General features: G+C 43.4%; 3 protein-coding genes across 7 annotated transcripts in view; 2 read left to right on the top strand and 1 right to left on the bottom strand.

Moving 5' to 3' along the window:
- The window catches only part of cast (calpastatin), a 29,195-nt gene extending 27,511 nt beyond the window's left edge, over nucleotides 1-1,684 (bottom strand). For 2 of the 4 annotated variants that reach the window (XM_052077280.1, XM_052077287.1), the window contains exon 1: nucleotides 686-986. In XM_052077280.1, coding sequence (XP_051933240.1) covers nucleotides 686-715 — 30 coding nt within the window. In that variant the 5' untranslated portion in view covers nucleotides 716-986. Of the gene's footprint in view, nucleotides 1-685; nucleotides 987-1,343 lie in introns of those variants that run through there. The other 2 variants (XM_052077276.1, XM_052077285.1) reach the window with 2 other exon arrangements.
- A 3,564-nt stretch (nucleotides 1,685-5,248) lies between these two features.
- Nucleotides 5,249-15,068, top strand: pcsk1 (proprotein convertase subtilisin/kexin type 1). Its single transcript, XM_052076726.1, has 14 exons — nucleotides 5,249-5,451; nucleotides 6,549-6,653; nucleotides 6,722-6,844; nucleotides 8,568-8,714; nucleotides 8,951-9,027; nucleotides 9,229-9,317; nucleotides 9,505-9,677; nucleotides 9,883-10,095; nucleotides 10,362-10,462; nucleotides 10,546-10,779; nucleotides 12,430-12,587; nucleotides 12,696-12,829; nucleotides 13,029-13,190; nucleotides 14,163-15,068. Exons 1-14 carry the CDS (start codon nucleotides 5,263-5,265, stop codon nucleotides 14,562-14,564), a joined length of 2,307 nt encoding a protein of 768 aa, XP_051932686.1. The 5' UTR covers nucleotides 5,249-5,262; the 3' UTR covers nucleotides 14,565-15,068.
- A 1,920-nt stretch (nucleotides 15,069-16,988) lies between these two features.
- LOC127607957 (globoside alpha-1,3-N-acetylgalactosaminyltransferase 1-like) lies at nucleotides 16,989-19,627 on the top strand. Of its 2 annotated transcripts, none has more exons than XM_052076741.1 (3): nucleotides 16,989-17,273; nucleotides 17,887-17,949; nucleotides 18,406-19,627. In XM_052076741.1, exons 1-3 carry the CDS (start codon nucleotides 17,240-17,242, stop codon nucleotides 19,362-19,364), a joined length of 1,056 nt encoding a protein of 351 aa, XP_051932701.1. In that variant the 5' UTR covers nucleotides 16,989-17,239; the 3' UTR covers nucleotides 19,365-19,627. The 2 variants fall into 2 exon arrangements, with proteins under 2 accessions (XP_051932701.1, XP_051932702.1); XM_052076742.1 differs by lacking the exon at nucleotides 16,989-17,273 and adding an exon at nucleotides 17,294-17,708.
- The last annotated feature ends 903 nt before the right edge of the window (nucleotides 19,628-20,530 follow it).

Here is a 20,530-nt window from a genome sequence, read left to right as displayed (position 1 = left end):
CGATAAATGTGGGTTCACTGTATATGAACAATATTTCGACAGTCGTCATTGGCATTATAAAAAAAATCAAAAATCATTTTAGGAGGACAAATTCATTTACATGTGCAATGTATCTAGATTGTGTAACGGCCATATTATAACCTCTTATCAAGTAAAAATGATTACGCTATCACTACTGGGTATTTTTATGGTTTTTCTTTGCAAAATATCCACACTTTCACTTCTGCTGCTAAAAACGTTCCAACAATGGTTGTAAAATCGAAACTCATCAACTTTAGGAAAGACTCTGAATCCCACTTTGACAGTAGAATGTGAGGGAGTGAATTCAGGGGGAACTCTACAGGATGCTGTTTTCCACCCATTGTTTCCCTGGGTTCTTCATTTCACGTCACAGAAATTGATTTCACAGGCTCACTCACTTACTAAGAACACACAAGTGCCAAGAGTATGTTTGTTGCTAAGTTGATTATAGACTGAGCAAGACGCTAACAGCTAAAAACCTCTTTCTTGAGGAAGGCCCTCAGAAAACAGCCTGGCGTGATCAATCAAATCATTGACACAAATCTCAAGTTTGATTGCAATGACAGATAACAGGTTCACATTCCGACTTTGCAGAAACCACCGAGTGAACGAAGCGTGTTACTGTCCAGCTTGTCAAGCAAGAGAATGGCTTCAAAATACTTACAACGAACTTGTAGTAGGCCGCATACGCCATGATGGAGGAGGAGGCCAAACACACACAACAGGAGTTAACAGTCTTCCCAGCACGAGAACGCACTTCTTGGTGGACTTCTTCTTATGCTACACCGACTTTATCATGCCACTCCGAAACGTGCGTGTGCCACTCCCAGCACACTGTCGACAATTAAAACACGAAGCTGTCTGCGCCGTTGCCTTCTGAATCACTGCCCAAGTCACATCAAAATCATTCTTTTCCAGCAGCCTCTTCCCCTCCCGAGAAACAATAGGCGGATAACAACCTGTGTGCCTGAGAGTGCTTTCCGTATCACCCCCCCCCCCCCCACACACACACACACACGGGGCCCTACCCCACTTTCATCACCACACTGTACCGGTAGTGTACTGTTACTGTACTTCCAAAGAAGTAGGCTGCACATTTAGTCACTGTTGCATGCGTGGACAATTCAGTTGGGCAATGTTTCAGGATCTCCGTTTTCCTCAGAAATGAACCTTCGCTTGATTGCGGACACATGTTATTCAACAAGTATGACAAACTGCGTCAGAAAACACGTTACGAGTTGTCGCCGAGATCAACTACTCGACAACGCACATCACTTGAAGAAGAGACAACGTTTGCGTTGTTTTTACATTTTGTTACTCACCTCCTTCGTGGCCGCGGCGTGCTTCCGATGGTCGTGGTTTCTCCTCTTGTGTGGCATTTTGATAACAACTGAGTGGATCAAGTGTTTCACTTCTTCTCACACACAAAAAGTGGACGCAAGAGAGTCCCTTGAAGCCGAAAAAAAGTCGCCCCTCCCGCTGGCATCACTTTTGTCAGACTTGATGGTTTAAAGATGTTTGTCGGATGCAGAATGCTTCTGTTTCTATGTGACCGTGTATATGCGCAACAAAAGGCATGTTTTGCCTTCTACATAAAGGTCATTTGTATAATTTGACAACATATTGCCCATTTCATTCCATTTGAAATCACATTGTTCCTATAGAGGGGAAAAACAACACCAATGTTATTGGACACACCCACTAACACCCTTTTTTCTCCTTTCTCTAAATCAGCTTTATTAAACTTTGTAGAGCACCCTAGCGAAACTGTACCAAAACATTTTTAAGGTTATGCTAGTGGAATAAAAAACGTTTGTAATAAGAGTTCTAATGTGCTGATTATTGTTAAGCAGCAACGTTTCGGATGCTATCGAGAGAATCGTGCTACTGTTTTCACATTGCTGTTTCAAATTCTCCGACATAATCTATAAAGCCACAGCAAGGCGTCTCTTACTCAAATTACCAACACTCTTGAGTGCTCTTAATAGTAGCTGAATGGTTAATCGTGTAACAATGTCCTTTCAAAACCTACCCTAGCAAAGTATTTACTTAGCACGCCCCAAACCAGTGGACAAGATGAGTCATCGTTACGTCATCGTGTTTCCATTGGTGACGCTTGCAGTAGCCATTCAATGCTGCCCTCTAGTGGAATAAAATAAATACATTCAATCTAAAGCATTATTATTATTATTATTATTATTATTATTATTACAATTATTGCAGTACTGGTCGAAACACATTTGCGTGTCGAGAAAGTATTTAGGGTATTTTGATCTTTTGATGTTCCTGAAAAACCGAAAATGACACCCCGTGTTCACTCAACACATTTGCAATCAGTTGGTCCAACAATATTGTATCTCGCTAAATATAGGCATTTTAACTAGGTGGAAATTATTTCCTTAATTTTGTCACATGCACCCAACAAAAAATTTCTTTGGGTGGAACGGTAAACAAATGCGAAAATGGGTGATATCAAAGCACAAATACTTTTCAACCATTTACTGTAATTGCCAAATATATTGATATCTCATAAACTCAAGCCTATTCAAGGAAATTTATGTAATTTTCAGAATCGGCAACAAAAACGTTGCTATTATTATGACTACTATTATTTTTATGATGATTATCTTGTTTGTATGGCATAGGGAGTGCGAGAGTGAGCTGTCTCGCTTGCTAGCTAGCTAGCTTGATCGGATAGTGTTTCTTTTATAAAGACAAAAAGGGCAACCAAATTTATATTGCTGAAAACAATAAATGCAGTCTATTGTACATAATACAGTGCACTGTACGTGGAGCTCATAAGTATATTACAGTGTCGTAAAAGAGCTGCCATGACACAGATAAAAGTCCTCATGGGTTGGTCCCCACGTTCAGATGTACATGACATCAAGACTCAAGCGTCACTTTCCTGACCTTCACACTTGTTGATAACCATACGCATTGTGTCACATCAGTGTCCCATTTCCTCTCTCTACATGCGAGTCTGGATGACATTTTCGCTCTATTAACTGATGGACTGACAACTTTGCTCACAAAAGAAGATGGAACCCAATGTTTCAATTTAGCACCTTTTCCCCATCACGGCAGATTTACAGTGCTTAGCAAATGTATTCAACTTCCGAAGTTATCAGCATGACCCAAATACTTCCATCAACAGTATTCACTTTGGTGCTTGTGATCCTGAAGGTTGCAAAACAATCACTGGGCACGTGATACAATCGTTGACACCAACGGGCATAATTTAGAATCTTCAATCTACCTAAGATGATCATAAAACCGCACAAAGGCACAGGAAGCCCACATGACGTCTTTCCTCGTATTTACCACATTGAATTGATTTTGGGTGCTTTACAGTTCACTGAATTGACTCCTCGAGGGGCCCTGCAGCTTCATCTGCGTCAATCCACGAGCCATAAGCAATCTCAGAACTGGAAAAAAAACACACAGAGTGCACAAAATGCAGTCACACCCCTGACCTCATCCGATGTTTTTCTTCTGTGGATGGTCAAGGGGAACCCACATGAGTGATCTGAGTCCATTACTGTGAAAGAAACACACTTACACACACACACACATTTTCATCTGACAGAAAGATGATGCCGCAACCGATGAGGAAGACACAGTTCTCTGAAAAGCCCACCTACTGCTGCAAATGCTAGTATCTATCTTGCTGTTGTTTTCTGTGGCTTTCCACATTGTGTGTATGTGCGCGTGCTTGCGCGCGTGTGTTTGCAATGCCTCCTCTCAAAGCAAATAGCTGTTGCTAGGTAAAGGTGGATTATATAGCTGACTCTGAGCCAAGGTGTTTGCTCACCACCAGATGAGCAGAGCTAATCAGTCAGTATGAGCCTTCACACATCTAATGGACTCGACGCACGTATCATTTCCGAATTTCGGCTACGGAGGCGTGCTAACTTCCAGCAGCTAGTCTAACGCATAGCGATTGCGTCAAACTCTTTAAAAGTGTACTGGCAGACTGTTGACATTACGTCAAGTTACCGGAAATGATGTGTTAACTTGTTGAGAAGCTCCCTCTTTTGGAGCCACATCACACTCCTTTGTCTTGTTTTGTACATGTCTATTACAACGAGTTTTTTTGTGCCCTTGTGAGCCATGTTTGTTTGCTCTCACTACACAGCTTGTCTGATATGGACTCCCTCCTTTATTGTGCGATAACCTTCCATTGTTTGATCATCCATACCGACAACAGCTCCAGCTCAGCATCCTCATTATTAGTCGAGCTTACTTCCTCTTCCACTTGAAAAAAATTTTTTTGGATTCAAAGATATTCTTGGGTAAAGCATAAATTTGGAATCGACTGCCATTTACTGTATTTCTTCCACATCAAATAAAGCAAACTGGAGCTGTCCGCTATATGTTCGTTAGAAAAAGGGGTTCTGTGGAAAAGGACAAGAGTTTTCATGACTTTGCTACATCACGACAGTGCCTCTGTAATTTTAAAAACTGCTCTGCCAAGCAGTTGTAAATGTTTGTGTCACACTGCTCCTTTCTTTCCCCAAACTTGTGCTCCTCCTGGCCTTTTGATTGTTGCTGAGCTCAACAGCTCAGGTGTTTGCTATTACTTGTGTTGCCTTTTCGGTACAGTGCAGACCTTCATAATGAAGCATTTTCAGATATTCCTGTTCAGTTCAAATAATAAAAGAATAATAAGAATAACAATAAGAAGAAGAAGAAAAAGAGGAAGAAGAAGAAGAAGAAAAAATAGAAGAAGAAATCCAATAAATCTCAAAGCGTCGTCCAGCTTTCGGTTGCAAGTGAACGCATCATGTACAACGATCGTAAAGGAATTAAAAGAAAAACGAATCCGTGTTTTTTTCTTTAATTCAGATTAATATAATCAGATTATGATTGATTTATATGTTATTACATGTCTTATTTCTTTACCACTCCTCATTCTGGGATATTTTTAGGCTCACCTCCTGCTACGCCTGGAGGGACACGAACTAATAAGACTTCAGACGTCATAGCATCTGTACCGTGACGTGTATCGAACACCCCTCCCCCTGCCGTGAACGCACACGCGCACTCCCAAATGCACGCGCACTGTCGATCCATCACTAAGTGGTTCCTTGGCGGGATAAAAACGCGTATTGGGAAAAAGAAATCGCACATCACCATCAATCTCGGAACAGATTTACCAGTTAGGTGTTTTTACGGGAACGTCCAACCTCTGCTGTGTGATTTTTTTAACACCCCTGATCTGGTTGAATTTCCTCTGAAATGGAATTGAGATGCCGTCCCGCGGTGATGTATTGTTTTCTCGCCGTCCTCTCCTGCGTGATTCCGCGCTCCGTGGGCTCGCCTTACGTGGACAGACAGTATCTGAACGAGTGGGCCGTCGAGATCCCGGGTGGACTGGATGCCGCGGCGGAGATCGCCCGAGAGCTGGACTACCAATTGGTCCGACAGGTAGGCACCGATCACCTGAAGGACTTCCTAAAACCAAAACTCTCATTTTGATTCGTGATCACTATAATGGAAGATCTTTGTAATAGCCCTTACAGGAACGAGAGACGTTAATTAGGCGTCAGTATCTCAAAACCTTTGTAAAAATTCTGCTTTCTCCAATGAGAGTGTATAAGTGGAAAAATACAACATCCATCCATCCAGCCATCATGTGAATTGATATTTCCAGCACTATTTGTAAGACATCCACTGGCCACAACATTAGGTACACACAAATAATGTAATGAGACTCAAAACAAACAAACCAAAACCAAAGGTAAATATTATGGCTTATTGGTGTCTTCACAAAGGTAAAAATGCCCAGCTTGGATTGGCACAATCATGCATTTGTAAAACAACGTCCTTATTATTCAGGCTGTAGTGTGCACTAATGATGAAGAACCGAATAAAGAAAGGTAACCATGATAACGGAAAACCCTTCAATGTGCTTCCAAAGTGCTGTAAACAGCATCATTGATAACACTGTTAAAATATTAGCTCATCCATATTAGAGATGTTTGATACCGCTTTCTTTTTCACACCGATGCCAGTATGAGTCATATTTGAGTACTCATGATCCCGATACCAAGTACAGATACCACGAGTATTTATGGTACATACAATTTTAAATTAACACACTGACAAGATAATTCTGAACTTGACCTTTCTGTCGTTGTCAAATATATGATAACTCGCTTATGTGTCAAACGGCAGCAGTATAGCACCAACTACTGATAAGGAAGACTTATTCGATGTCAGATTTGACATCGATTAAGTATCGGTGACTGCTATCGGCATTCTTTGCAAAGTCATGATGCTTGAAATAAGGCTGGTATCAGTCCGATACCGATACTTGGTGTCGATACTCGCCCATCACTAATCAACAGAGCCTTATCGTCTTGGTTCTCATATCATGCAAGTGTTGGGGATGAATTACAATGTTAAAATTGTAACTGATGAGAAAAAAAATAATTCAATCTCTGATGCCTCAAATTGATCCTAGAGATCAACAAGCATTGTTTGCCATCATTATTCATCCTCACTGTATATGATCCATCCAGATTGGGGCCTTGAAGGACCATTTCTTGTTCAGACATCGCAAACATCCCCGTAGGATGAAGCGAAGCGCCACGCACGTCACCAGGCAGCTGTCGGAGGATGATCGGGTAAGTGGTGCCTTTAAATGTTCAGCATATATTCTACCTTAAACACAAAGTAACCTCCTCTTCCGCAGGTGTTGTGGGCAGAGCAGCAGTATGAGAAACGGCGCAGCAAGCGAGCTTCCATTGGGCAGTGCCGGGACTGCCCGGCGGACAAGCTGTTTGATGATCCCATGTGGAACCAGCAGTGGTACCTGGTGAGTTGGTTCTGAAGCTTTTCAAAGGCTGCACGGGCAGCTAAATGCATGATGCTCCCTGCTCTCTTCCCACTTGGCTAACATTGGAGAAAACCCCAACCAACCAAACAAACACGTAAAACAATAAAACAAGCATTGCAGCCAAAAGATCCATTTGCCTAATTGGTTCTGCTGTCCGAGTGGGGATGAATGTGCTGGAGAGAATATAATCCAACAGAATGCAGCAGAGCACAGCACAATGCGTTAAATCCCTTCCCAGTTTCCCCCTGAATGGGATTTTTGGCCCATGCGGACCAAGTTGGAACACAGAGCGGTCGTTTTTCACAGCCTCGTGCACCCATCTGGGTTATACATCACCAACATGGTCACTACTATGGCCATCCTGACCATGGCTTGACCGCTTTGGATGGCGTTGTACAGAATGAGGCCTTTACTCACGTTAATCCGCGATCAGCGCATCAACAGCGTATCAGATTGGATCGACTCGCTATTAAATGGCTCACATGGTGGGGAAACCGACCCACTGAGCTCATTAGCTGGGGAACGTTTATCGTAAATGTGTACTGCCTCGCAGTGCTTTTCTGAAAGGTGGAAAAAGAGTATTGCAAGGTTCTCCAGAACTGCAGTGACCTAATATGAGTCATACATTTGTGGAAATTGGGTAAAAAAAAAACAACAACAAGGTAGCATGACTAACTCAAAATGCCACTTAATGTATCAGCTCCTCACTTTACTACACAGCGAGTCATTCCCGAAAATAAATAACATGCAGAATCGTTGACACAAAAACAACACCAACAGTCGTTTACATTCGTAACGTGGACATTTGTGAGTGAAGGGGTGACGAAGAGAACGAATGAAGGAGTGACAGGTCAGAGGACGGTGACGCTGGCAGATGCGATATTTGCTTCCTCTGGAGTGGGCGGAGCTACATGCGTGACGAAGTGGGATGAGCAACGCAGCAAAGCAACCGAGGGGGGGGGAGACCTGAGTGAGATGCCATTATGCCTTGCCTGAAAATTTAATCAGGCTGTGACTCATTGCCCGCCCGCACGGCTGAGCCTGCGTCTGTCCGTCTGCTGTGTGCGTTTTTGCTTTGTGCCGTTGAACATCAACAAGGAATTTGGTGTTTCAACAAAGCAAGCACTCAGTATTAAAAAAAAAACTAAACAGAAATCCCTGCATGAAGTGGGGTTCTGCTATAGTTTGTCCAAACAAAAATGCAACATCAGAGAATGGATCAGGTTTCTAAAAGGGAAGCAATTCAGGAGCTGAGGAGAGGCTTGAAAAGATGCCATACATCACAACAAGCATGAGTCACATCCTGCGGTGGCATTCTGCGGCGTCTGTGCATCACGCGCAAGGAGAACGAGAGTAAACGAGAGAAACGCTTTTGGGTATCGGTCTCATTTATTTTTGTAGTACCCAAATGAATTTATATCAGTTATGCAGGTTGACCCGCGCTTCAGCGTTAAATTAATTAGGCACCGGAAGACACAAAAGCCTCAGAGCGCACCAACAAGTGGCTACGGGAGTGGACGGCAAAAAAGAAAAAAAAAAAAATCCAACACTACGGTCTTGAACGACCACAACTGCCACTGGCTGAAAAGCTTTTATCGCCTAACCTTTTACGACACGTGATGACATTTAAAGAGCCTTTTTCGATGCGCTTTGCGTTCTGGAGAAGCGAGTCGTTGACTTTTTGTCCTCGTCTCCCATGCAGCAAGACACACGCACGTCGTCTGCCCTGCCGAAACTGGACCTGCACGTCATCCCGGTGTGGCAGAAAGGCATCACGGGCAGAGGCGTGGTCATCACTGTTCTGGATGACGGACTGGAATGGAATCACACAGACATCTACTCCAACTACGTAAGATGTTGTTACCATGGAGACGGACCAGTCGTCTCCTTCTGCTGTTACCATGGCAATGCTGGTGGTGACACCTTGCGAGGCAAAGACTACTTTTGCCTTGGAATTTTTCATGCCCTGCGCTAATGGTGGCCGAGTAAATACGCTTTTGTGCCGTTTGAGGAGAAACGTCAAATGATTTCTTCTCCGTTTACTTCTTTTGACAATCTGATAATCGTCTGTCCTTTTTATTCAAGGATGCAGCAGCCAGCTATGACTTCAACGACAACGACGCCGACCCCTTCCCCAGATACGACGCCACCAATGAAAACAAGTATGCTGGCAATGCTGCTATTTCTGCATGCATCACTTCCGATCCGTATCCCACGATTCTATACGAGGGGAATTTTAGAATCAATCAATATTCCACATGAGGAAGTGGAACGTTTTGATACAGCTCTTGGACTGGAGATTTAGACGGGAGCATTTTAAATGGCATGGAATTGCACCACATCATGGGGATCTTGTCACTCAGGCATGGGACCAGATGTGCTGGTGAGATCGCCATGCAAGCAGACAACAATAAATGCGGCGTTGGCGTGGCCTTCAATTCCAAAGTTGGAGGTGAGAGGGTTTTCTTTTGTCATTGAGAAATGACCGAGAGTGTATGTAAAATGACGAACGCTGACAGTAATTGATTGCGAGTCTTACATTTTGCACAAATCGGGAGATTTGGGGGTCTACAATATTTTTAGACCATATTACAAAAATGAGCTTACTTTTCATTCGGTTTCACATTCCTTCCACTCAGGCATTCGTATGCTGGATGGGATTGTGACGGACGCCATCGAGGCCAGCTCGATTGGCTTCAATCCAGAGCACGTGGACATCTACAGTGCTAGTTGGGGACCCAATGACGATGGCAAAACCGTCGAGGGTCCAGGTCGCCTGGCTCAAAAAGCCTTCGAGTACGGCATCCAGAAGGTGAATCATTAGGCAGCTTTTACTGAGCTGGCAGGATGTCACACCGAGGTTCCTTGGTGGGAATCACAATCAATAATGACAAGATGCTTAGAGGACAGGATACCTTGGATGAAATCTTTCCTCTGCATTAGAAATAATCCACGGTCTACACAAAAACAAACGTCTCATTTCTTTCTTCACCGCTGTCCGTCGTGCCTTTCTCCAGGGCCGAGGTGGGAAGGGCTCAATCTTTGTTTGGGCATCAGGTAACGGTGGCCGCCAGGGGGATAACTGTGACTGTGATGGCTACACAGACAGCATCTACACTATCTCAATCAGCAGCGCCTCCCAGCAGGGCTTGTCTCCGTGGTACGCTGAAAAGTGCTCCTCCACACTGGCTACAGCGTACAGCAGTGGAGACTACACAGACCAGAGGATTGTGAGTAGTTTAATGCTCTGTACCAGCGCCTGTAGAAAACTCTTTCAGGATTAAAAGTCATTCACTGCCAGCCCACGGTAAAACGATTTGACGTCTTTAGCCGTCAATGGCAGTGAATGTATCTAAAATGAAGCAATGCAAGTTGGCAACCCATTACTTGGGTACTGAGTCATGCGAAGGGCTAAGATTGATACACACCTCTAACATTATGAGGGGCTCCGTAAAAAATAATTTGAGTTTCATTTGTTTGTGTACCGTCCTTTCAGACCAGCGCTGATTTACACAATGAGTGCACTCAAACTCACACCGGAACGTCTGCGTCCGCACCGCTAGCTGCGGGAATCTTTGCCTTGGCACTGGAGCAAAAGTAGGCAAGCCTACGAATGAATGATGATTGAGAACTAATATTCATATATGCATATTCATCGATATTCCACATGCCCTGTCTAGTCCAGATCTGACCTGGAGAGACCTGCAGCACATTGTGGTCTGGACGTCAGAGTTTGATCCCTTGGCCAATAATCCAGGTTGGAAGAGGAATGGAGCGGGACTGATGGTCAACAGCCGCTTTGGTTTTGGACTTCTCAATGCCAAAGCCTTGGTTGACCTTGCTGACCCTGCAACGTGGAAGCATGTGCCAGAAAAAAAGCAATGCATTGTGCGGGATGACTCTTTCCAGCCCAGGTAAGTCAATGTATCAAAGAAGTAGCTAACCAATTGGATTGACTCTACGGAAGTGGATCTGTGCCATCTGAACTAGAATTTATAAAAAAAAAAAAAAAAAAACATTTGTCCAAAATTGAAACTTAAATGGCACAGATTTGTATCGTGGTATTTTGGTGCCATCTTGTCTTTGAGGACTGTGCAGTTGCATATTGTCAACTCAAGGGGTCATCAGTTTATCATCACGACATACTGCATTTTCAAGGTTCCAAACAGAGGGTAGCATCGCTCAGATACAGCCATAGCCCCCCCCCCGCCCCCCCCCCCCCACACACACACTTATTTGTTCATGATCATGGCCTACTGTTTCGCTAAGAGGTTTTCATACACATATGTTTAATGAAATGATGACATGTTGAGGTTTGCGCAGCAGCTTCAAAATTACGCGCAAGCACGCACACAAGAAGGCATGCTCAGGTATTGCAGTACTTTCTGTTTTTCCATTTTATTATTTTATACTCATGGCCTAGAAGTGTATTTTCCATCAGAATATTTACAGGAAATATGACTTACTGCTGCGTTAGCATGGGCTTGTGATCAACCCGTATTTGAGATGTGAATGACGATTCTGTAGCGGGAGGTAAAGATTATGAATTGCGTGAGTCGTATCTAAACTCAGCTGACATTGAACGTGTCTCGCACAAAGACCCAAATGAAAAGACTTTTGGGTCAAACAAAGATACAGTATGTTAAACCATCTGTGTTAGTCAAGACGCATCTGTTGCTCAATGACGATAGTCGCGGCAGTAACAATGAGACTAAATGAATTGGAAAGCTTTTTATGAACGATGACATCTGCCATCGTTAAAATCTAGGTCATGCTAATTGCTAATTGCCAAAAAAAGGATTTCATCTGCCGAAAAGAATACAACAGAAGAAGCATTCTGCCATTAAAAAAAATAAATAAATCTATTTTGAATTATTTGGGGATTAGTGACACAACTCAAGCAGTCTACTCTAATGACCTTTGTTGTTGAAGCAAACTAATGTTTATGTCATACCATCAACACACAGCAGCTAACCGACCACATCTGACAAGCCATTTTTAAATTTCCATTTTGCCTGATTCCTTTTGGATTATAGGACTCAACAGCAACAACTACAACTTTTTGACAATGCTCAGTGGTCTTATACCCAACTCCTGCTGTACACCAAGATTTGTTTCAATGTTTTTCAATCATTACTGAACTGGGATGGAGGGGGGAGCAATTTAGAAAAAAGGACACATATTTTATATATATATATATATATATATATATATATATATATATATATATATATATATATATATATATATATATATACATACTATTATTTAAAAAATGAAAAAATGAATACCCCAGCAGTATGTTCATGCATTTCACGTTGCCATATCCCCCCCCCTCTCCAGCCCCCCCTTCCCCCCCAACATTGTTCATTGTTCATCCCTCACCTCATTAGCTGTGTGTGCAGTATTTTTTTTATTGTTTGCTAATGCTGTTGTTTGAAGACTGCGGTTCAAAAGTAGAACCCATTAGTAAACCACCAAGCAGATATGACAGCGTTGTATCACCATGGAGCCATTTTTTCCCCCCCATCTAATGTTCTCTGCTATTTTAATGCATCCCACAGGAATTTGAAAGCAGCAGGGGAGACCACCATAGAGATTCCAACTAAAGCCTGTGCGGGGCAGGAGAACTCCATTGGCTCACTGGAGCATGTGCAGGTGGAGGCTAGCATTGAATACACCAGGAGAGGCGATCTCCATATCACACTTACCTCGCCAGCTGGTGAGATAAGCGCACAGATACACACACATAAATATATATGCACACACAATCCATGTGTGTGAAATGACCAAATTTACACCCCCCCCCCCCCAAACTTTCCCCCCACAGGCACCAGCACAGTGCTGCTAGCTGAGCGCGAGCGTGACACGTCCTCCAACGGTTTTAGAAACTGGGATTTCATGTCTGTCCACACATGGGGTGAAGACCCTTCTGGTACTTGGACCATCAAGATAACTGACACCGTGAGTGATGGCCTGAAGCCCTTAGCAACCATCTACAAAGAAATTTGTTCAGCTCAAAACAGCATAAATGTTAGGATTATTGATCTCCAAACAGATGCTCCAAATAATGTGTCCCTTCTGAAAATTAGAACCGACAAAGGAATGATGTTTGGCGTTTTGGTCTATTCCTCCTGAACTTAATCCTCTTTTGTTGAAACAGTCGGGCCGTATGGCGAATGAGGGTCGGATCTTGAGCTGGAAGCTGATTCTCCACGGAACATCCGAAAAGCCGGAGCACATGAAGAAGCCTCGAGTGTATATTCCCTACAATGCTGTGCAGAATGACCGGCGTGGTGTGGAACATATGGATGACATGATGGTGGTAAGCACGAGCACGTTGAAGGCTAAACAACCACTTGCCACTTGTTATGACCGAAGTGTCATTGGGTTTCATTGAAAGAATAAATAAATAGCAGGACTTTGTTCAAATAATACACGGTAATTAGTTCTTGGGGTTATTTGAAAAAGTCATCTTGTTTAACTGAATTTGACGGATGAATGACATTTTTTTTAACGCAGCATGAGAGTCATTTTGTTGTTGGCGGAGGGTACTGTTTTGAATTAAGACTCACCATGGCATTACCGCTTGACACAGAACAATTTATTTGATTACATTTTATTATGCCAATACACACAGTTTAACACTTTGTCGAAAAACTCTCACGGCATACCACCAAACAAAAAAAAAAAATGTTGCCAATGTTACAGCCACACGTTAATTATGGATAGATGGCACCGCTATAAATAATTGACAAAGCTACATCATTTAGAGTCAAAAAATATATTTTTCGTATCACCTAAGTGAGACTGGATTAATTTCCCGCAGCACATCTGATGCTTTCTGTCATGAATGTCAAGAGACGCAAGTAAAAAAAAAAAAAAAAAGAAAAAGAGAAAGAAGGAATTAAGAAAAAAAGCAGGAAAATTATCAAGACATTTTAGTCCTGATAACAATTGCGGAAAAAAAAGACAAATAATGATAAATAAAAATAGAGAAATAGATTACCGGTACATTGTGGAATAAACACTGTTGCATTTGCTATGTTTTTATATCCGCTTGCCTTCTTCACTATACTACATGTTATCATCTAACACTACCCTTAAGATTGTAATCAAAACAAAATGTCACATTGTGAGAGGAGAAACCAAATGCAAACATGCAAAGGTAATTGAAGCTTCATTTTAAAAAGATTGAGCGAGTATAACTTGAATTTTGTCCTTCATTTCTTTTGCATCCTTTTGAGGGCATTTTTGACCTGTTACTCCATCTTCTACATCTGTTTTGGCAATGCAGGAACCCACTCGGGCCCCTCCACCTATGAAGACTAAAACACAAGCCGTAGCTGCTTCCGACGCACTCAAGAAAGCCCAAAAGCCACCAACCCCTCCGTACTCCCCCACACAGGCCTTGCTACGTCTCCTGCAGACAGCCTTCAACAGGCAAAGCCCCGCCATCCAGGAGCCCCCAACAGCCGGGGGGAGGCAGCATCCCGGAAGGGGGTCCTCCCTCCTGGCAACGCGAATCCCCCCACAGAAGCTGTATCAAGCTCTGGACATGATCGACAAGTACGCTGGCCCGGGGCACAGAGTCTACAGTGACTATAGTGATGGCTTCTACAGCGCCAAGCCATACAGGCATAGAGATGACCGCCTGCTGCAGGCCCTGTTTCAGATGATAGATGATGACCAGAAATGAGAGAGATGGCAAGTGAGAGCGAGAGAGGATACAACGGTGTGCTTGTGTATTGGTTGGGAAGTAGAGGGATGTGGCAAAAAAAAAATGAAAGGAGAATAAAATTGGGAAAATAAGAGAAAAAAGGACCTCAAAGGTCTTGTATTGGGTTCTGCAGGTTGCCCCCCAAATCCTCCATATTTACTATCTAAGTCACACACACACACATATATATTACACTGTATATCTCTATATATAGATATACAGATATATACAGATACTGTATATAAATATAGATATATTGCTAACCGGTGACTTATTCTCAGGATATCCACAAACCTTTCTCAAAGCCTATGTTGACAACAAAACATACATTCTACTATATGGTGAAATAACAGAGAGAGAGCAACTGTTGTGTCTGACTATTTAAAGCTCTGGCCTCCCTTCTGGAAAAAAACAAAACAAAACAATTAAGAGTAGCTACATGTTTAAAGGAAATGAAAAAAAAATCGTACAAAAACAACATAATCTTCTTTTGCATTTTTATTTTCTCAAACTGCAATGCTGCATTCAAAGACGTATTTTTCTAAGGATTCTCATATTTTACGGAAAGAATATATATCAAACCCGAAAACTGTTGATTTCGCTTGATTAGCGCATCATCAGCGTGGCGAGAATAGGAACATGGCCCAATGGTTTTTCGAGCTTTTGTGTCTTTCAGCGAAAAGAGATCTTGATTGTTCTGTTCTGCATCTGTAACCGTGAAATATAAGCCGTTCTTTGTGTTGCAGTACTCATTTCAGTGAAAGCGCTACTCTGGTACAACAGGACCTATTTGATAGGAAACGTCAGCTGTGGGATAGAGACTTTGCTTGACAACCTGCAGGCACATTTGTCTGCAATGCATTTCTGTTGTTTTATTGTTCCTGTTGCAGGACAGCAGCATTCATCTCCGCGTAGTGAGCTATTTTAACTCTTTCATGCACCAATTATGATAACCTGTAACCTGATAACATGATAAGTTGTCCACAATAGTGGCCGCTGTCCCTGAAAGGGTTAAAGCAACTTTGGCAAGTTTTATGTATTTATTTTATTTTATTTTTTTTTGTACCGAGTGAGCTTTCATGCAAAGTGTCTATACCCCAGTGTAAAACTGCCAGCCCCGCTTCCCTGCCAATCAGGCAAAGGAAAAGGATGATATTTGGGGAAAATGCTGCATTGTAAATTATCTTGAGAGCGTAGCTGAAATTTTGCTCGTTTGTTTGTTTTTTTTGGGCTGATGCTTCCGTTCTGAATTGTTTGCACAAATCAATATTATGTTGCAATTTCTGTCATGGATGTACAAAAAAAAAAAAAGAGATTTATCGTTAAATAAACTGCAAATTAACCTCTTGTGGATTTTCTTGATTTTCTTGCAACATTTGATTTCTGCAGCAAAAACAAACATTGATGGATTCAAGTTAAAAAAAAAACTAAACATGAAGGCATTGAAGAGGCATGAAGGTCTGGCGTTTTGAATTCCACTTTAGACCTTGGTCTCATATAAATGCACTTGAATTAAAAGTTGAATTTTCCTCTTTTTTAAAATTCTGTTCTTAAATTATTAAGGAAAAAAACGATTTTCATTAGAAATGTTTTAGAAGCTAAAGAACACATCTGAGCCAGAGTTGCCAATAATTCCGGAGGGCACTGCATGTTCGCAAATTGGACCTTGAAACTAAGCAGGAGGTGAAGGAAGCCTTTTTTTTCCGTCACTATTTTAGCTGTATTTTTTTTGGGGGGGGGGGGGTTGACTTTATATATGAAGATGTTTAGCATTATTATTAGTAGTAGACAGACTTTTTCGACACCTACACTCGTAAACCTGCCCTTCCCCACCTTTTTTGTTTTTCTTTCTTTTTATCCCATAGCAAGTTCTTTTTTATTATGCATACCTGTCAACATTTCGGAGCGCCAACCTGTATAAACTACCCAAAAAAATCCTTATAAAGAGCAAAAAATCCTTAGAACATACCAAAGCATTTTATATGTCAAAATAACGGCAGAAAAAAAACCATGAAATTTTCAATGATATTTATTGTAGATCTCCATAATACAATGTCTGGTTAATGTCTAATCATCATTCTACTTAGTGGCATTACTGTATTCGGAGTTGTATTCCTGCGTTACTTTTTTCACTAACTCCAAATCATTTGGAGTGGGTGAAAAAAAACAGGGAATTTTCAGAATCCGTATGATTTGTGCGATACGGCCATATACGTAAGATTCATCACAAAATCCGTATGAACTATGGCTAAACCGTATGAGTTGACAGGTATGATTATGTGCCTCAGACCACACAAAAAAAGTTTGACGGGCCTCAAACAACCCGCGGGCCGTGGCTTGGTAACCCTGCCTTATTCGAAGCAGCCCCTCTAGTTGTTTTCATTGGCTAAATTCCACATACATCTGGTTTCTTTGGTTTCACCGCAGAAATGGAAACTGCGGAGTCTTGAGGGAATGGGGGAGGAGGAGGACGTTCGGGAGAGCGGGGGAAAAAAAGTGAGGCGACGGACGAGAGAAAAACAGGGGGTTCGACTTAAAGAAAAATAACCGGAAAGCTGCGCGTTTTAAATAGCTTGGGGGGAACACCGAGTGACAAAGAAAGAGAGCGGTTCTTTTGGTAAAGCGTTTGTGTGTTTATCTGAGCACGTCACGGCATGGCGCTGTTCCCGTTCTGCAAACCAGCCACAGGTCAGTACAACCTCCTTCAGCGTTCTGCTCCACCTTCTCGGCTTCCGTCAGAACCTGCTCGACCTGCGCGCGCGTAACGCGAGGCAGCACGAACAGCACGTATTCCGCTGGAAACGTGTCTGGGGGGGGGGGGTCAAATGACATGTTTTCGACGTTTGATTAGTTCAAGGCCTTTTTGGGCATTAAATTATGTGGACGGCTCGCATAACACGTCTGCGTTTACTTAACTGTGCTTTGTTGTTTTGGTCTCATGGCATTCATTTTGCAGCAACTAAATCACATTCAGACTCGACCGAGTGAAATTATTTCAGGAATTTGAGATAAAACACCCAAACCATAGGCGGTTGTATAACATCATACCCATTTATAGTCGTCTGTGAAATTGAGTGGAGTACAGTATTTGATGCGTACAAACAGCAGACGTGAGTTGTGATGGTCATATTCTTTGACGCAGCATGCCAAATTTCCACGGGGAGCCCATATCTTGAGCAGTACATTCTTTTCATTCCACGCAAGACGAGAGAGAAAGTTGCTTTTTTAAATGCGTTTTGTTTTCCGTGCGCAGCCTCTTGTGTAAAATGTGCACATTTCTATGTTGATCCTGCAAATATAGGAGCCGTCAGAGTGTCCAGGATGCAGCTGCTCCTGTCCTGTGTTCTACTGTCCCTTCTCGTATGTAAGTGTGCAGGGGGAGTCTAATGCCGTATCAGATCATGAAACGCACGAAAAGTTCTATCCATCGTAAATCCCTTGCAGCAGCGTGACCCTGATGAGCCCAATCTTAAATCACCGTCGTGAATTTCTGGGTTTGAACCTCAGCCTCGGCCTTCGACTGGGCTGTATTTTGCGTTGCTCGCCACGCGGCGATCAGATCACACGCGTGCAGGAATGCAAGGAGAAATGTCAGAAGGGGGTCACGTACACAGAGCTACGGCACGCGAGCTCGGATTGTGTGGAGAAGGGGATGGGTCGGGCAGGGTCTTGCTCAAGGGCACCTCGACTTTCGTCAGAAACCATCCCTCCGTGCATCTTGTTCTACCGTAATACAATTTGCGCCTGTGATCATGTAGTAAAATCCTCCTCCGGTTTGTCCTAGCGTTACCTCGGTTTTGTGTGCATTTCATTTCTTCAGACTTCCTCCGCGGTCGCAAGGCTGCTGGCAACGTGATGTCCCCTCATCCTTACTTTCGCTCCATGGAACTGGCCACGGGAGGAGAAAGCAGAGAAATGGACAACGGCAATGCGGCAGCGCTCCAAAGCCCCGTGCAGACTCCTTGGGGTGCTCCTTTGGTTTGGGGCGACAACCGCAACTCGGTCCGGCGAAGGAGTGAATTTGCACAGCAACAAATCCGGATAGGCCTTCTTTCCCTGGTGGTGGGAACATATGCCAAACACGTGAGGCGTTTCATCTCCTCGGCGGAAATCTACTTCCTGCGCAATCAGATGGTCACTTACTATATTCTCACTGATAATCCTCGTACGTTCGACCCCCCCATCAAGTTGGGGCCCGGACGGGAGATGAAGGTGCTTCCCGTTGCCGAGTTCCCCGGCTGGGACAAGTTGGTCTATCGTCGTATGCCCATTTTGGCTGACACCATCAAAAACCAAATTGGCAGGGAGGTGGAGTACATTTTCTGCGCCGACGTCGATCAGGAGTTTATGGCTCCGGTGGAGGAAGAAATACTCGGCGAGCTGGTCGCCACGTTGCACCCCGAACTCTACGGCAAGCCGCGGAAGGCGCTTCCTTACGAAAAGAACGAAGAGTCGTCGGCTTACGTGAAACAGGACGAGGGCGACTACTACTACACGTCTGAGCTTTACGGCGGGCTGGTTCTCGACGTGTACAGAATGGCTCTCGGGTGTTCTTTGCTCATTCTGAAGGACCAGGCAAACAGCATCGTGGCCGGCGGCCGCGAAGAGAGCTACTTGAACCGATACTTGATCACTCACCGGCCGACGTGCGTGCTTTCGCCGGAGTACAACTGGTGGGATTCGGGCCTGGCTGTGGCCGTGCCCGAAATGAGGCTGGTCTCGTTGGGAAGGCAATGTGAGGCATTCGATGCCAAGAAGAGAGAAAAGCACCGGTGTTGAGTTGATGTGCTCTCATTTGTTTTTGTGCCACGTTCACTTTGCGACCTGCTGCTTGAAAGTCCCGCAGCAGGTCGGACTTGGAGACCCAAAGTTGACGTTCGCCTCTCAAACATAAGCGATGAAAATGGCCGACGACAAGGATAAGCTCGGGTTTGTTTTGTTTGTAAAGGCAAACTTAATCTTTGTTTCCCAGGTATTTTTGAATCCTATTTATGTTGGATTGCAATTCTTGTACAACCAATAAAAATAAGCATATACTTGTACTCATATAGTATCCGCTCTCAGTGAATGAAGTCGTCATTACATCAATTTAGTCACATTTGCAGGAGGATCTACATCCATCCATTTTCCTATCCGCTTTATCCTCACAAAGGTTGCGGCGGGGTGGGTGTGGGGGGGGCTGGAGCCTATCTCAGCCGTCTTTGGGTAGTAGGCGGGGGACACCCTGAACCGGTTGCCAGCCAATCGCAGGGCACACAGAGACGAATAACCAACTCACACCTAGGGAGAATTTTGAGTGTTCAATCATGCATGTTTTTGGAAAGTGGGAGGTGGTATATTAAGATATTTTGTGATGTTTTCTTTAATCAATGTATATCTTCTCGGTGAAAAACTGCTTTGAGATGATTGCATGACTTGGTGACTTGCTTGCCTAAGCAATTTCAGAGATAAACTATTGAGCCTGCTTTGACGACTTCATAGTCTGCTTTTCTTGAATTGTCAAAACTTGATTGTGATCAATGCCACTTGGTTACACAACAAACAGTGTGGCGTAGGGAGGGATGAGAATGGCCACTCACCCCTCCCGATGCACACACTTTAGAGGATAAAAGGAGGGGAGCGATGCTCCTCAGTAGAGTCTGCTGTGGGTTAGGGTACGAACGCCCAGCTCGTATTGAAGCTCACTCTGCTGAGGGTGTTGGCTCTCCACCCTAATGGCACACGGTAAGAGTTCTTTAGCTTCATACAACTTGTTTGAACTGTGTTATCATTTCTGTGTGGGACCAATAAAGTGCCTATTGTTGGTAGCCAGAAGTGTCTTGTCGTTATTTCTGAGTGCCTATCTCCGACGATCCTTTATAAAACTTGATATTCATTCAAATTGAGTATCAGAAGTGTTTCAAAACAGGAGGAAACCGAGTACCCGTAGAAAACCCACACAGGCT

Source organism: Hippocampus zosterae, chromosome 9 (genome assembly GCF_025434085.1).
Source record: "Hippocampus zosterae strain Florida chromosome 9, ASM2543408v3, whole genome shotgun sequence".
Lineage (NCBI taxonomy): Eukaryota > Metazoa > Chordata > Actinopteri > Syngnathiformes > Syngnathidae > Hippocampus > Hippocampus zosterae.
The sequence above is the reverse complement of the archived record's forward strand: the minus strand, read 5'-3'. Positions and strand labels throughout refer to the sequence as shown.

Bases quoted from the DNA above. Each gene is read 5' to 3' on its own strand.
- pcsk1 (XM_052076726.1), top strand. From the start codon at position 5,263: ATGGAATTGAGATGCCGTCCCGCGGTGATGTATTGTTTTCTCGCCGTC. The intron at 8,715-8,950 runs GTAAGATGTTGT...TTTTTATTCAAG, and splicing joins CAGACATCTACTCCAACTAC to GATGCAGCAGCCAGCTATGA. The intron at 10,463-10,545 runs GTAGGCAAGCCT...TGCCCTGTCTAG, and splicing joins GCCTTGGCACTGGAGCAAAA to TCCAGATCTGACCTGGAGAG.
- LOC127607957 (XM_052076741.1), top strand. From the start codon at position 17,240: ATGGCGCTGTTCCCGTTCTGCAAACCAGCCACAG. The intron at 17,274-17,886 runs GTCAGTACAACC...CTGCAAATATAG, and splicing joins GTTCTGCAAACCAGCCACAG to GAGCCGTCAGAGTGTCCAGG. The intron at 17,950-18,405 runs GTAAGTGTGCAG...TCATTTCTTCAG, and splicing joins TCTACTGTCCCTTCTCGTAT to ACTTCCTCCGCGGTCGCAAG.